At 41.3% G+C, this 14,377-nt stretch overlaps 1 protein-coding gene across 1 annotated transcript in view; it reads left to right on the top strand.

The window, feature by feature from the left end:
• The first annotated feature begins 5,721 nt into the window (after window positions 1-5,721).
• Window positions 5,722-14,377, top strand: part of LRMDA (leucine rich melanocyte differentiation associated) — a 929,993-nt gene continuing 921,337 nt past the window's right edge. The window contains exon 1 of the mRNA XM_089507925.1: window positions 5,722-5,872. Within this exon, the coding sequence (XP_089364051.1) occupies window positions 5,840-5,872 (33 nt within the window). The 5' untranslated portion in view covers window positions 5,722-5,839. The remainder of the gene's footprint in view (window positions 5,873-14,377) is intronic.

Raw genomic sequence — 14,377 nt, 5'->3', positions numbered from 1 at the left:
CATTGAGCAATGGTAGTTAAAGCATTGTCGAACTGCATTAATTCTGCAGTGCACATTAGACAAGATACAAAAAACTTGGTAGTATGATATTTTTAAGCAGATGTGCCAACTACACAAATTCCCGGTCAGACACACACACATGTGCACAAGAAAAATAAAAGCCAAACAGAAAGCATGCTTTGCTCCTTCCTTACATCAAGAAGACATAATAATAATAATAATAATAATAATAATAATAGCTTTATTTATATACCACTTTTCCAATATGATCAAAGCGGTTCACATCATAACAAATATATCACAAGTACAAAAGAGTAAAACAATTGTTAAAAACATGATATAAACAATCTTAAATATCTTAATCACAGGCCAGACATCTAAGGTAACTTCTATGATGTTTCATAAGTGCAACACAGTTTTAAGCTTATCACTAGTCCATTTTACTCTCTAGTCAATAGGAATCACAGCATCATCTTTTAAGTAATATGCCACCTTTGGCTGAGCTGGATCCTAGGCCGGCTGTTTTGTACTGGTTGGAGAAAGAAGGTACACTGAGTGCAAGATAGGTCTTAGTCAGAAAACAATAATACTTTTAACAGCCTTTACATGGATGCAACAAAGTCTTAAATGTCTGACGATGAAGGTGAAAAGCAAGAGATTCTGGTTAAGAAGAGGAAGGTGATTTAACATGGAGGTCAAAGAGGTGGGCAAGAAAGAGCACCCCAAAGATACTTCTTCTGACAATGGGCCGAGACCCCACTGACCACACTGCCTGCTCCCAAGGCAGCCCTCATGCTCAAGCCACAACTGCATGGTGTGGCCTTAAGCTGTGTTGCTGGGTTGTTTTTTGGGTTTTGCCCCCACCATTGATGTGCACCATCACACAAACACACTTCCAGTGACTGCTTTGTGCCTAGATGCCATCCCATTAGATGGCTGCCCCCTTTGATGGTGCACGCTGGGCATCAAAGAGGTGTGCCCAGTAAAACACTGGCCATGCAGTAACACACTGGCCATGTATATGTTGTACTTATAGCCATTGGAGGTGTCTCACTTTTCCTTTTTTCCATTGCCATCCCGACTGCTGGCTCTGTCCTTTTTAAATGCGCAGCTGCACTGGTGCATTTATACACGGCTTTAGGGTTATGGTTAGGATGGAGCATTCCTTTGGGACTGGTCTCACCTCAGGGCATTTAAATACACAGTTGAAGGTGTGCACTTTTCCAGAAGGAGTGGTTATTTCAACTTCTTTTTAGTCCAGCTTTCCCCTCTTTATTAGTGTGGCTGCAGTGTGGTTTCTGGTCATTTCAGGGGTGTGCGTCATGTAAACGTTACACCTCCAAAGAGGCCTGAAACCGCTTCTTTTGGCCCATCTGTTGAGGCCATGGTCTTTGCAGTTTATTTTGAAGCTGAGTGCTGATTTGTGAGTCTTCTACCCTTGTTATGTAAGTGCATAATAAACATTTAACAAGCCTAATGTGTATTCCCTCAAGCTCATTTTTTCCACCTGCACATTTTTAGTTTTCCACTTGCCTATTTTGTATCCAACTGCATGCTTAAAAAAAACTACTCTCCTTGGCAGCAGTACATCTTCTCAGACTTGTCCCAGAAATTTATTTATCGAGTAATTCATATTCATATTAAAACTCAAATTCATTTCCTCAAAGAAATGTTTATTTCTTAGATAGGAATAAAGGTATATACAAAATGACTGGGTTCTCAGAACTAGTTTGCAGTACATATTTTACTGGATGAATTCAAATATGTAACTGATTAGCTCATATGGAGAAGATGTTCCTAAGCATGCTAAACCTACAAGGAAGAGTCAAATGATCACAATGGTAATCCATGCACCAAACTGAATTACAAGGATGTTGGCTTCTGCGTGTGATTGATGTGAAATGCAGAGTTATTGAGCACATTGAGCTGGGCCATGAGCTGCGTTGGGGCTGGGCTTTGACTTTTGAGTAGTTCAGTAGTTTTGAGTAGTTGCAAGTGATAAGGACTAATGAATTAAACCAATTAAGCTTTGGATTAGGTTTGAAATTTGTGTGGTATTTTGACTGATACACTGTCTGTAGAGAATTCTGCAACTATCTTATGTTATATACCAAAGTATTTGAGCTTTATGTGATAAGAAAATAAATATTCAAAGCAGAGAGTTTATTGCAGAATGCACATTAGATAAGATAATGACATGCTATGTCACATCACCAAGCGATCTTGATCCATTTAAAGATATCCCTTTATCAGCTTTTCCCTCTCTCGTTATGGATCAGTATGGCATAAACACTTACAAAATAATTCCAGCCATTTCAGAGTGACTACAATAAACAGGTCCAGAACATACAGTTAGAATAAAAGCAAAGATATACTTCGTGGCTTACAGGATGACAGGCAGAGGGTGGGGAACATAGGCAGTAAGGATGGGAGAGTGATCTTCTTGAGAATGCCAGAATTTAGAGGGGATTTATTGAAATGGAGCAATACAGAGCCCTGCTTTTTTGGATTGTTAAACATTTTAATCCAGTTGAATCCAGCCTGATCCTCCTTTTACCGGAGCAGAATGGATACCATGTGTTCCTCCAGATGCTCTGAGACTGCAACTCCCATCACCCTTAACCAGCATAGCCTACAGTAAACATTCACCACCTAGCTTCTCACAAGTTGCTCCCTCTTGCCTTACAGAGAGGAAGATGGTATATTCCCAGCAGCCTTGGGCCTTTTGGTTTGGTTTTGGGGGCAAACTGACCTTCCTCTTCCACCACATAATATGTGAACTGACAGTTGTAGCAAAATTTTATTTGCTGCAGCTGAGAAGGAGTCAGGTTGGATGAAGTTATTTTGTTGCATGAGCTGTAAGACAACTTCCCCCATTCCACATATTGAAGCAGATAAGACTGACAGCCAAATCTCACTTCAGTGCTGGCAACAGATCATTGTCTTTCAGCATACCTGAAGGCAGCAGGATAGCTTAGGCACAGAGTAGACTGTGAGTCACAGACACATGTCTGTTCCGCGACACCTCACTACTATTCACTCATTCCTTGGCCTGGCCCCTGCCCCCATCCACACAAACAGATCCTGCCATGCAAAAGCAGCAATAAATGTGAGCAGAGCAATACCTTTGATGACTACAGCATGCCTGCTGGCTCTCTGCCTTCTCCCTGAGTGACATTCCTTTCCCAACAGATCTGTCTGGGACACTGTGGGAGAAGGCAGCTACTGTATGTCCAAAAATGACCATGAGGTGAGGCACCACATTCAGGCTGCACTTCTCCCGCCCCTGCCTTAGGGGATGTTTCCTTTGTTCATTTACAAAATGAGAGTATTTTTAGGTCCATCACATTTATACACTTACTCCACAATTGGCACAATACTATAACCTGACTGTTTGTTGTTGTTAAATTGTTCCTGACTCATGGTGATCCTGTGGGTGAGACATCTCTGAGAGCCCTTTGTCCTCCACTGTTCTGCTTAGGTCCTGTAAATTCAGGTCCATGAATTGAGTCTATCCAATTGGTGTGTGGTTTTCCTCTCTTGCTACTACCCTCTACCTTTCCTAGCATTATTGTCTTTTCTAATGAGTCATTCCTTCTCATGATGTGACAAGTCTCAACTTGATCACCTTGGCTTTCAGGGGAGTTCAGCCTTGATCGATTCAAGGACCACTTTGTTTGTCTTCTTGTCTGTCCATGTATCCTCGGCTCTCTTCTCCAGCTCCACATCGCAAATGAGTTGCTTTCCTATCTGCTTTGGAGGTGCCTAACTTTTGTGTTCAGCATTATATCTTTACTCTTTAGGTCCTAGGATCTTGTCTAGTTCTTTTATGGTTATCCTTCCCATTCTTAGTCTTCTTCTGGTTTCTTGACTGCAGTCTTCCTTCTGAACAGTGTTTGATCCAAGGTATGGGACATCTTGACCGCAGCAAAGTACAATAATATTGAAAATCCACAAAAGAGTGATGCCTTTATTGGGTCAACCAAAATGCACAATATGCATGCTTTTGGCTCCCACACTACATCCCAGCACTCATTCATATGGTTGTTCACTAACCTTGGCTTTAGGCAACATCCCTGCCTTGTCCTCCAACAACCATTGGTAAAACTGAACTTGTCACTTCATCTTTGAGAAACTGTATCTCCCCATATGAACCTGCAAGAGTCTTGAGATCATCAGGAGAAGGCTTTCTCTCGGTCCCATCAAGATCACAGGCTCACCTGGTGAGGACACAAGAGAGAGGCTTCTCGGTGGCTGCTCCCACCCTCTGAAACTCCCTTCCATGGGAGGCTAGGCTGGCCTCCTCCCTGCTGGCCTTTCACCACCAAGTAAAATCATTTTTATGCCGGCAGGCTTTCTGTACATAATGCATAGCAGGGTGTTTTTACGGTGCAGGTGGGTTTTTAATCTGTTTTTTTAACGTATATATTTTACATGATTTTATATTTTATATTGCGTATAGTTTATGTGACTTTATATAGAGACGTTCTAATTGTTTGAATTCTATTACAGTTTTAAAGGCTTTATCTGTGAGCCGCCATGGGCCCCTCCAGGGAAGAAAGGCTGGATAGAAATGAAATGAAATAAAATAAAATAAATCGCCGCACTCACTTTCCATCCCTATGGGCATTTTCACAGAGTGTGCGCGTTCCTATGGCATTTTCACACCCAGAGTGTGCATGTTCCTATGGGCACTTTCACACCCAGAGCGTGCACGTTCCTATGGGCATTTTCACACACAGAGCGTGCACTTTCCTATGGGCATTTTCACATGCAGAGCATGTGCATTCCTATGGACATTTTCACATGCAGAGTGTGTGCATTCCTATGGATATTTTCACGCACAGAGTGTGCACTTTCCTATGGGTATTTTCATACACATAGAGTGCACTTTGCTATGGGCATTTTCACACCCAGAGCATGCGCGTTCCTATGGGCATTTTCACATGCAGAGCGTGTGCATTCCTATGGGCATTTTCACACACAGTGTGTGTGTGCATTGCTAAGGACATTTCTACACACATGCACACACAGAGGTCTGTCCCTGAGCTTTCCACCTCACCACTTGTATCTGAGCAAGGACGCTCCCTTGTCTATGAAAGCCAGGATGACCAGAGGTCCTCCTTTTTCCAGGTCACATCTTCCATTTCCCCCTTCTGCCCAGGGGGAGCATGACCAAGAAGCATGCATGTGCATTTGGATGGGTGCCCCCCCCCATCAGATTGTCCTGCCCTCCCTTGTCCTTGAATGTCCTACATTTTTATTAAGGTTTTTTTTTATTGGGGGGAGGTTCGGGATAGGGAACTATCTGTTTTGAATGGTCATTTTATTTTATGGCATTTTTACAATTGTTGTGCTCTGCCTTGGTTCCCAATATGAAAAGGCGGAATATAAATAAATCATATTATTATTATTATTATTATTATTATTGGCTGGGCCTTGTCCTCCTTTGGGGTGAAGAGACCACCCCTCCTGATGGCAGCCCACCTTCTGCAGGATCCCCTTTGCCTGCTGCTTTCAGGGCTCTGATGTTTTTGGAAGAGCCATGTGGCCACCACCAAGAGCTTGCAAGAGGCAATCGTGTTCCTTTGGGTTGGCCCTAGGAAGGCAGGACTGCTTGGGGGAGGTTGCCCCTTAAGGAACGAGGCCTTGAGCAGAGCAGAGGAGGAGGAGGAGGAGGAGGAGAGTGTTGCAAAAGGGACTCTTCCGCCTGAGGATCAGCTGACTCCTCCAAGGAAGTGGGCTCCCAGGGTTTGGCTGAAGAAGAACCTTGGCAGCTGCCCCATTCCTTCCTTCCTGCCCTCCAGTGAGGAGGGTCCTGAGCCCTTTCCCTGTCGCGATGCTGCCAGGGGTCGTGGCAAGTGGGACGCAAGTAAGTGCAGAGCTTGCAACACTTGCAGCAGCACCAGCAGAGGCACTTGGAGGCAGGGCTTTCCCCCTTCTCCCTGCTGTCGTTGCTGCTGCTGCTGCTTGCAATCGTAGTGCACTCTTACTTTCCTTCCTGTTTTTTCCCTTGGAGAAGGAACCTCTCATTGAAGTGCACCTGGGCTCCTTAAAGTTCTCCCAAGCCATGTTTATTTTCTTCTTCTTACCCCAGAGCTTCCTTTGCCAGCGTTGTTGTTGTTGTTACACGGAGTTTACATGGTCAATTTCCTTCAGAGGGGGTTTGATTGCCCCTGCTTTCTTCTGAGGCTGAGAGAGTGTGACTTGCCGTAGAGAGAGCTTGGAGCACCTTTGAGACTGACTGAAAGAAAGAAGTAGGCAGCAGGAGCTTTCCAAGACTGCAGTCTACTTCCTCAGATGCAGTTGGATATAATAATAATAATAATAATAATAATAATAGTAATAATAATATATATATATAGAGAGAGATCTTGTAGCCCCTTTGAGACTCACTGAAAGAAAGAAATTGGCAGCAGGACCTTTCTGAGACTTCAGCCTACTTCCTTAGATGCTGTTGGATATAATAATAATAATAATAATAATAATAATAATAATAATGTAGAGAGAGATCTTGTAGCACCTTTGAGACTAACTGAAACAAATTGGCAGCAAGAGCTTTCCAGGACTTCAGTCTACTTCCTCAGATGCAGTTGGATATAATACTACTACTACTACTAATGATGATAATAATAATGTAGAGAGAGATCTTGTAGTACCTTTGAGACTAAAGGAAAGAAATTGGCAGCATGAGCTTTCCTAGACTTCAGTCTATTTCCTCAGATGCAGTTGTATATAATAATAATAATAATAATAATAATAATATAGAGAGAGATCTTGTAGCACCTTTAAGATTAACTGAAAAATATTGGCAACATGAATGTTTGGAGACGTCAGTCTACTTCCTCAGATGCATTTGGTGGAGTGGAAGCCAGGTTCAGACATATATATGTCATTGGTATATGAGGATGTCCATTGAAATTATAAGCCCTTTGTGTATGGAAATGAAGTTGCAGGTCCGATTTTAACAGTGCACCCAGCCAGGATCCGAACTCTGCATGCTCAAACCACTTCCCCATTCTGGCTCTCATTAACATTAACAAAGCATTGACAAAGGGGGAAATAAGACAAAAAAGAGTGGCTTTTCCTCAACAGTAAGAGGGGAAAGGTTTGGAAAATCCCCCCTTTCCCCCCTTTCCCCCCTTACTAGCTTCTGCCAATGTTGCTGAATTTTCAGGAGAGCAAATGCCTTTCAAACTCAGCTTTTGCGAGTGCAGCTTGCTCTTTATTTCTTGGGCCGGTGTCCTCAAAGCTGTTGCTTGAAACATTGTCTTGGGGACTTTTGTCAGCTATTTGTTGCTGGTAAATCTTGGAAAGTTTGTTTCCTAAAGAGAATTTTTGAAGCCGCGTTCAACCTATAGGGCTCTTCATTAATTGTGGAGCAAGCATTTTGAATGTTTATAGAGGACCTGCAAGTGTTTCCAGTGCTTTGTGTGCATTATTGTGTAATCCTTGTAATACCGCTTTAATGCAGACCAGTTTTATTACCCCAGTGTTGCAGGTGGGCTTCTATTAAAGAAGAGTGGCTTGTTTAATAGTCATCTGCTGAATTGATGGTTGAAGTGAGATTTGAATTGGGGGCTTCTTGAAAAGCCATGGGACAAGGCATGGCTTCCAAATTTGTTTAGGTGATACCTAGGTCTTCAGGTGCACCACCACCATTATTCCTATGATGGGGTTGCCATAAACAAGAAGTCATTCCCACTATGCTCCATCAGCTGCTGGTCTCATATTTAGAGTATGCTGTGTTTGAAGGCCTTGGGCCTGCAAGGAGATCTTAGCACATGTCAGGCCTAGGTGTCCACATGGCTGCACTGGGAAGCTGTGCTTGCAAATAAGAAAATACTATTGTTACTACTGCTGCTACTGAATGTAGCTGTTACAAAAATATTTATCATGTGGCTTTCCCTCTAACTGCCTAAGCTTGAATGCCATGTTTACCACTTACATAGTAAGTTACATAGTAACACCACTTTCTTTTTTTTCTTTGTTAAGAAAACCAAAACAAAGTTACACAGCACAGCCTTTGCCAAAGTAGCTTTGAGAAAGGGCACCTAAGGATATAAGAATCTTGGCAAGTGCAACTCCTCCCATTGAAGGGCTGCAGTTATGAAATGCAGCATTTGCCAAATAGATAAATAGATATCAATGTTTCTATTAAAGGTACCAATAATCACTGTCTGTATACTTTTGGGAGGCTCAACATGGGTGTCCTGTTATGATAACACTCAGGGGCAACTGGCATGTTTAGTGTGCCTGAGCTTCTATCTGTTTTCAGAGCTCCATAAAGAATCATAGAATAGTAGAGTTGGAAGAGACCACAAGTGTCATCCAGTAACTCTCAATCAAAGCCTCACGGACAGATGGCCATCCAGCCTCTGTTTAAATACCTCCAAGGAAGGAGATTTCACTACACTCTCAGGGAGTGTGTTCCACTGTTGAACAGCCCTTACTGTCAGGAGGTTCCTCCTAATGTTGAGCTGGAATCTCTTTTCCTGTAGCTTGCATCCATTTCTCTGGGTCCTAGTCTCTGGAGCAGCAGAAAACAAGCTTGCTCCCTCCTCAATATGACATTTGTTCAAATACTTAAACAGGGCTATCATATCACCTCTTAACCCTCTTTTCTCCAGGCTAAACATCCCCAGCTCCCTAAGTCGTTCCTCATAGGACATGGTTTCTAGACCCTTCACCATTTTGATCACCCTCCTTTGGACATGCTCCAGTTTCTCAACATCCTTTTTAAATTGTGGTGCCCAGAGCTGGACACAATATTCCAGGTGGGGCCTGAACAAAGCAGAATAGAGTGGTACTATTACTTCCCTTGATCTAGACACTATACTTCTATTGATGCAGACTAAAATTGCATTGGCCTTTTTAGCTGCTGCAGCACACTGTTGATTCATGTTCAACTTGTGGTCTACTTGGATTCCTAGATCCCTTTCACACGAGTTTCATTCATGTATTGTGTCAGAGCTTGGAAAAGTTAAATTTTGGGCTGCTACTCCAGTCTGCATTGTGGTTGTTGAGATAAGGGAGATTCTCACCCTATGGCATCCAAATTCATCTCACCTAAAAATTTGCAAAAATGAGAGCCTATATACAGTCTTAGGAGATGTGCTGCAACTTCAAGCAGAATCATTCCTCAAATTCCTTGGAGACAGTAGGTGTAAGGGTCTGTCACGTACACTTTTCCAGTAGCTATTATACTCTATGGATGACAGCACTCTGGCCCTTCTTCCCCACTGCTGTCTCCAAAATAAAACAAACCCCTTTAAAAAAATTCTTTCAAAAGCCTTGTAATGATAATGCCTATGTAACTCAAAATGCAGACAAGCTTTTAATAAAATAAGAACTGAACTTTTATTGCATAAGTGTTCCAACAAAATGTTACTTCAGTAAATGTATATAAAGCAGTTGTTGCTTATGGCATTTGTTACTTATTTCAGCTGGTGTGGTTTCTTTCTTAGTTTTAACTTTGTTGCAATTTCAGTTTCCTTAACAACTCTCCACAATGTATCAATGGGCCTGAACAGACAGGGCAAAATAAAGCTGCTTTGGGTCACTTTGGAGGTATGCTGTTTAAATGACACATGCGTCTTAAGAGTCCAGAGGCTGCGGTTAAAGCTGCGTTCTAGTCCTTAGGGCTGGAGCATGGCTTTGGTGCGGCTTCCGGCCTCTCAGGATGCATTGCAGCATTTAAACAACATACCTCCAAAGTGACCCGAAGCAGCTTTATTTTGGCCTGTCTGTTCGGGCCCTTAATGAATACTTTATGAATTCCATTGATTCAGTGGGTCTGCTAACTGGGATTGCCAGTTGGATTTAGGCCTAACACTACTGGCCTGCATTGGTCAAAGGCACTTTTTAAAGATGTTGGTCCCAGTGGATAACAGGAATTGCTGCATGCCTAACCTGTGTGGCTTCACAGTTTACTGGTCCTACTTCAAATTCTGTAAGATGCTGACATAGCACAGTTATATTATGCACTGATGAAACTGTGCCACGATTTTGCCAGAAAGTATGTGAAGTATATTTTTGGGCCAGGTAGGTACCAGTTAAAATTGCAGCTCAGGAAGCAGGATCGATATTGCTGAATATCACCAGTCACGCAACAGTGACTAGTGTCTTTGGACTCTCACCTCACCACCTATCTTCAGGTTAGGAACAAACTTCTAAAGTCCTGATACAATGCAGCCTTGGCTGCAGTTTTCTCAAGAAATATAAATAGTTTTATCTTCAGACAGATGTTGTGAAACTGATAAACCTGCAGCAAAGCCATTCCATAAGCACACAAAATACTTTGGAGCTTATTCTGCAGTCCCCAATTCCTACTGCACAATAAAAGCCAAAAAATTGCTTGGTGTTTCAGGGTTTTTGATGGGCCATGTTCATACTAGATTTGAAGTATTGTTTTAAAAAACAGTAATTGAGTCACGGTGTATTTGTTTCTTTTTGTTATTTGCTGTCAGGATGACTTTAACTTATAATGACCCTATGAACGAGAAACCTCCAAGAGTCCCCATCATTGACTGCCATGCTCAGTTCTTATAGACTCAGGGCCATGACTTCCTTGATCAAGTCTGTACTCCTGGAATACAGTCTTCCTCTTTTTCTACTGCCTTCTCCCTTACCAAGCATTATGATATTTCCCCGTGATCTATCTATCTATCTATCTATCTATCTATCTATCTATCTATGGCAGGCCATGGTATCCATAGAACTATCTATAAGTAGCATATTTCAAATACATTAATTTTCTTCCTATCAGCTTTCTTCACTTTTCAGCTTTCACATCCATGCACAGAAAGCCAATGTAGTATGTCACGGATTACTCTGACTTTGGTGTCTGCTGATATGTGTATACACTTGTATATACTTATCATTTCTTTATAACTGCTCTTCCAAGTCATAATCTTCTGATTTATTGACCACAGTCTCTATTTTGTTTAATGACTGAACCTATGTATACAAAATCTTTTGCTATTTCAAGGTCTTAATTACCCGCTTTAAAGTTATGTTAATCACCAGTGGTCATTATTTTTGTCTTCTTAATGTTTAAATGTAACCCTGCCTTGTCATGTTCTTCCTTAACTTTAATTGCTCCAAGTTTCCATTATTTTTGTCAAGTAACATGCTATTGCCTGTATATCTTAATTTGCTGATGTAGAAATTATGTGCTGCAACTTCTTAAATCTTAAACTACTGATGTAGAAGAGTAGAAGTTATGCATCAAGTTAATCAAATGTTGTGGAATGCCCATTTCTTTCAGAGGGGACCATAATTTCTCATGATCAAAGACAGTAAAAGACTTTGGTATAATCTATAAAGCATGGGTTGATTTTCTTCTGAATTTCTTTAATGCATTCTATTATATGTATTCAATATGATTCCTAGTGCTTCTTCTTTTCCTGAACACAGCTTGGATGATTGGCACTTTTTGTTTCATTTCTGGTAAAAGTTTTTATTGCAAAACATTGTATGCAAGATCAGTACAATAGCCCAATTGTACTATAGTCCCTGGTGTTACCTTTTTTGGGGATTAGAGTGCACATTGAGCATTTCCAGTCTGTGGGTCACTGTTTAGTTTTCCTAATTAGTTGGCAAATTTTTGTTGGAATTCTGTCTCTGTAGCTTGAAACAGCTCTATTTTTCTATCATCTGCACCTGGTAATTTCGTTCTCTCAAGCGCTTTGAGAGCCTTTTGGATTTCATTTTCTAGGGAAGTGGTTCCCAGCCTGTGGGTTGGGACCCCTTTGGGGGTCGAATAACCCTTTCATGGGGGTCGCCTAAGACCATTGGAAAACACCTATTTAATTACAGTTATGAAGTAGCAACAAAAATAATTTCATGGGTTTGGGTCACTGTTTTAAAGGGTCACGGCATTAGGAAGGTTGGGAACCACTGTTCTAGGGGCTGAAGCAGATGGCCTAGAAAGTGTGATCTCTGGCTGTGATCGCACTGTGACCATGGTGACTGCATGGCCTGCTCCTGAAGCAGGCTACCACCATGGTCCCAAAAGGGCCACCGGCAGGAATGGATTAAATCTGCTGCTTTTGCTGACAGCTTTATGCCACCTCAGGTGGCCTTGGAGCAGCTTCTGGCTGCTTTGTGATGTGCGTTGTCTAAACACCATGCCCCTGAAGCAGTCAGAAGCTGCTTTGTTTGGCCCATTAGTTTCAGACCTATGATTGTGGCTTCATCTTTAAATGATTCTTCTTTGAAGGAATCTGTCATTGTTTCATTTCTTTTGTACAGTTCCTCAGTATACTGCTTCCATTGTCTTTTGATTTGGTCCTGAACATACAGCATTTTCCTGTTTTGGTCATATGGCACTCCTGTTCTTGCTTTGAATTTCTACTTAATTTCTCAGATCTTGGGGATTTTTCATTCTAGCTCCCCCCCCCCCCCCAATTTCTTTGTACTGGCTATTCTTAAACTTCTCTTTGTCCCTATGTGCAAATCACTGAATTATTGTGTTTAGGATTCTAGCCCCTTTTCTATCACCTTTTACTTTTGTTTTTAATCTCTTCTCAACTGCTTAGACTATTTCATCTATTATCCAATTAGGCCTTTCCTTTTGGCTAGAGGTATTTTTGCATTCCTCCCTGACAATGTCCTTGGTTTCAATCCAATATCTTTTGGTTCCCTACCTATTAGTCTTAATAGTGCAAATTTGTTGTTCACATGGAATTTTAGAATTTTACAGGAATGTTCTTCAAGTTGTATTGTGGCATGATTTAGTGTACTTCTTCAGCATTACTGAGTTTTTTATATTAGCAGTTCATGGTCTGTGCCACGTTTGGCTCCTGGTCTTGTTTTTGCAGAGTAAATGGAGCTTCTCCATCTGCTGTTTCCAATTATGTTGTCTGTTTCATTTCGATCTTGGTCATCATGTGATATCCATGTATATGGTTATCTCTCTGGTTACTTTAAGAATGTGTTTTCCATGATAAAATTGTTGGCCTCCCAACATTCAATAAATCACCCTCTTGCTTCATTTCTTGGTCCAGGGCCACACTGTGTAATGTTTGGGTCTGGTATGTTTCCTAATTTTGGCATTCCACATTCCTATTATTACCCACATAATCTTGTTTTGGTATGTGATCAGTTTCCTCCTAGATGCTCGTATAGATTTTTTTGATTTCTCCTTGACTGTCTTTGTCATGGGAGCATAAACCTGGATTACAGTCAGAATGATAAGTTTTCCTTGGAGTCTTACTTGATATTATTTGGTCAGACTTCTTATGGTACTCCCTAACTGCTTTTGCTATATCATGCATCACTATTAATACCACCTCATTTCTTTTTTGATTCTCATTTCAAGAGTAAAATAGTGTATAATTATCTGATTGAAAATGTTCCATTACTGCCCACTTTAGTTCCAAGTGTGGCTGTGTCCAAGTATTCCATTTCTTGTTTATGTGCTACTAACAAGAAATCCCCACGACTCCACCCCCAGCATTCCTCTCCCTCCTTTTCTATCTACAAAATCCCCCTAGCTCTCTCTTTTTTAATAATTTTTTTAAATACTTAACTAACACCACATACCACTGTACTGGCACTCCAGGCCTCTTGCAACTAATGAAGTATCGATATCTGCCCTCTCCCTAAGCCTATCCAGCCTACAGCTAAACTAAATATTCTCAGCCCACAACTATTATTTTCCCTATTCCATTATCTCTAACCTCTCTAATATCTATTTATTTCTGACAGAATCCAAAGATTCTAACAGATGCTTCCAATGCTGTAAGTACAATATACAATAACATACAACATGCACAAACCAGACAACCAAAAATGGGGCATGGCATGAAGAGGAGGTGAAGGGGGCATGTAGAGGGGCATGATTGTGCATTGCCAGTTTTTTTACTGGGTACACCTCTGCTCTGATGCCCAATGAAGGGTCACAGGTGTGACTATGGTCCAAAACACACTGCAGAAATAATCCAGTTTGAGACTGCTTTAACTGCCCTGGCTCAGTGCTAGGGAATCCTGGGAATTGTAGTTTATTGTGGCACCAGAGTTCTCTGGCAGAGAAGGCAAATGTCTTACTAAACTACAGATCATAGAATTCCTTACCACTGAGCCAGGGTAGTTAAAGCAGTCTCAGACTGGATTATTTCTGTGTGTTTTGGAAGTATGATATAACATTAGTGCAGTAAAGCAAACCAGTTATTCAAGAAGGATTTATTTTAAAAGTCTATTTTAATACTAACCTATATGTATTAGAATACTAGTTTATAAATGAATTTATGGGATATTTTTATATTCATCACTTTGTGAAAAAAGCAATGTATTGCTGTCATTTGAGTGCCAGAGTTTTTAAATAGAACCATGTTGGTTAACCCCCCCCTCCCACACCACACACACACACACC

This window comes from Sceloporus occidentalis, unplaced genomic scaffold, assembly GCF_023333645.1.
Source record: "Sceloporus occidentalis isolate IW3139 unplaced genomic scaffold, rSceOcc1.0.p SCAF_2, whole genome shotgun sequence".
Lineage (NCBI taxonomy): Eukaryota > Metazoa > Chordata > Lepidosauria > Squamata > Phrynosomatidae > Sceloporus > Sceloporus occidentalis.
This window is presented reverse-complemented; position numbering and strand designations above follow the sequence as displayed.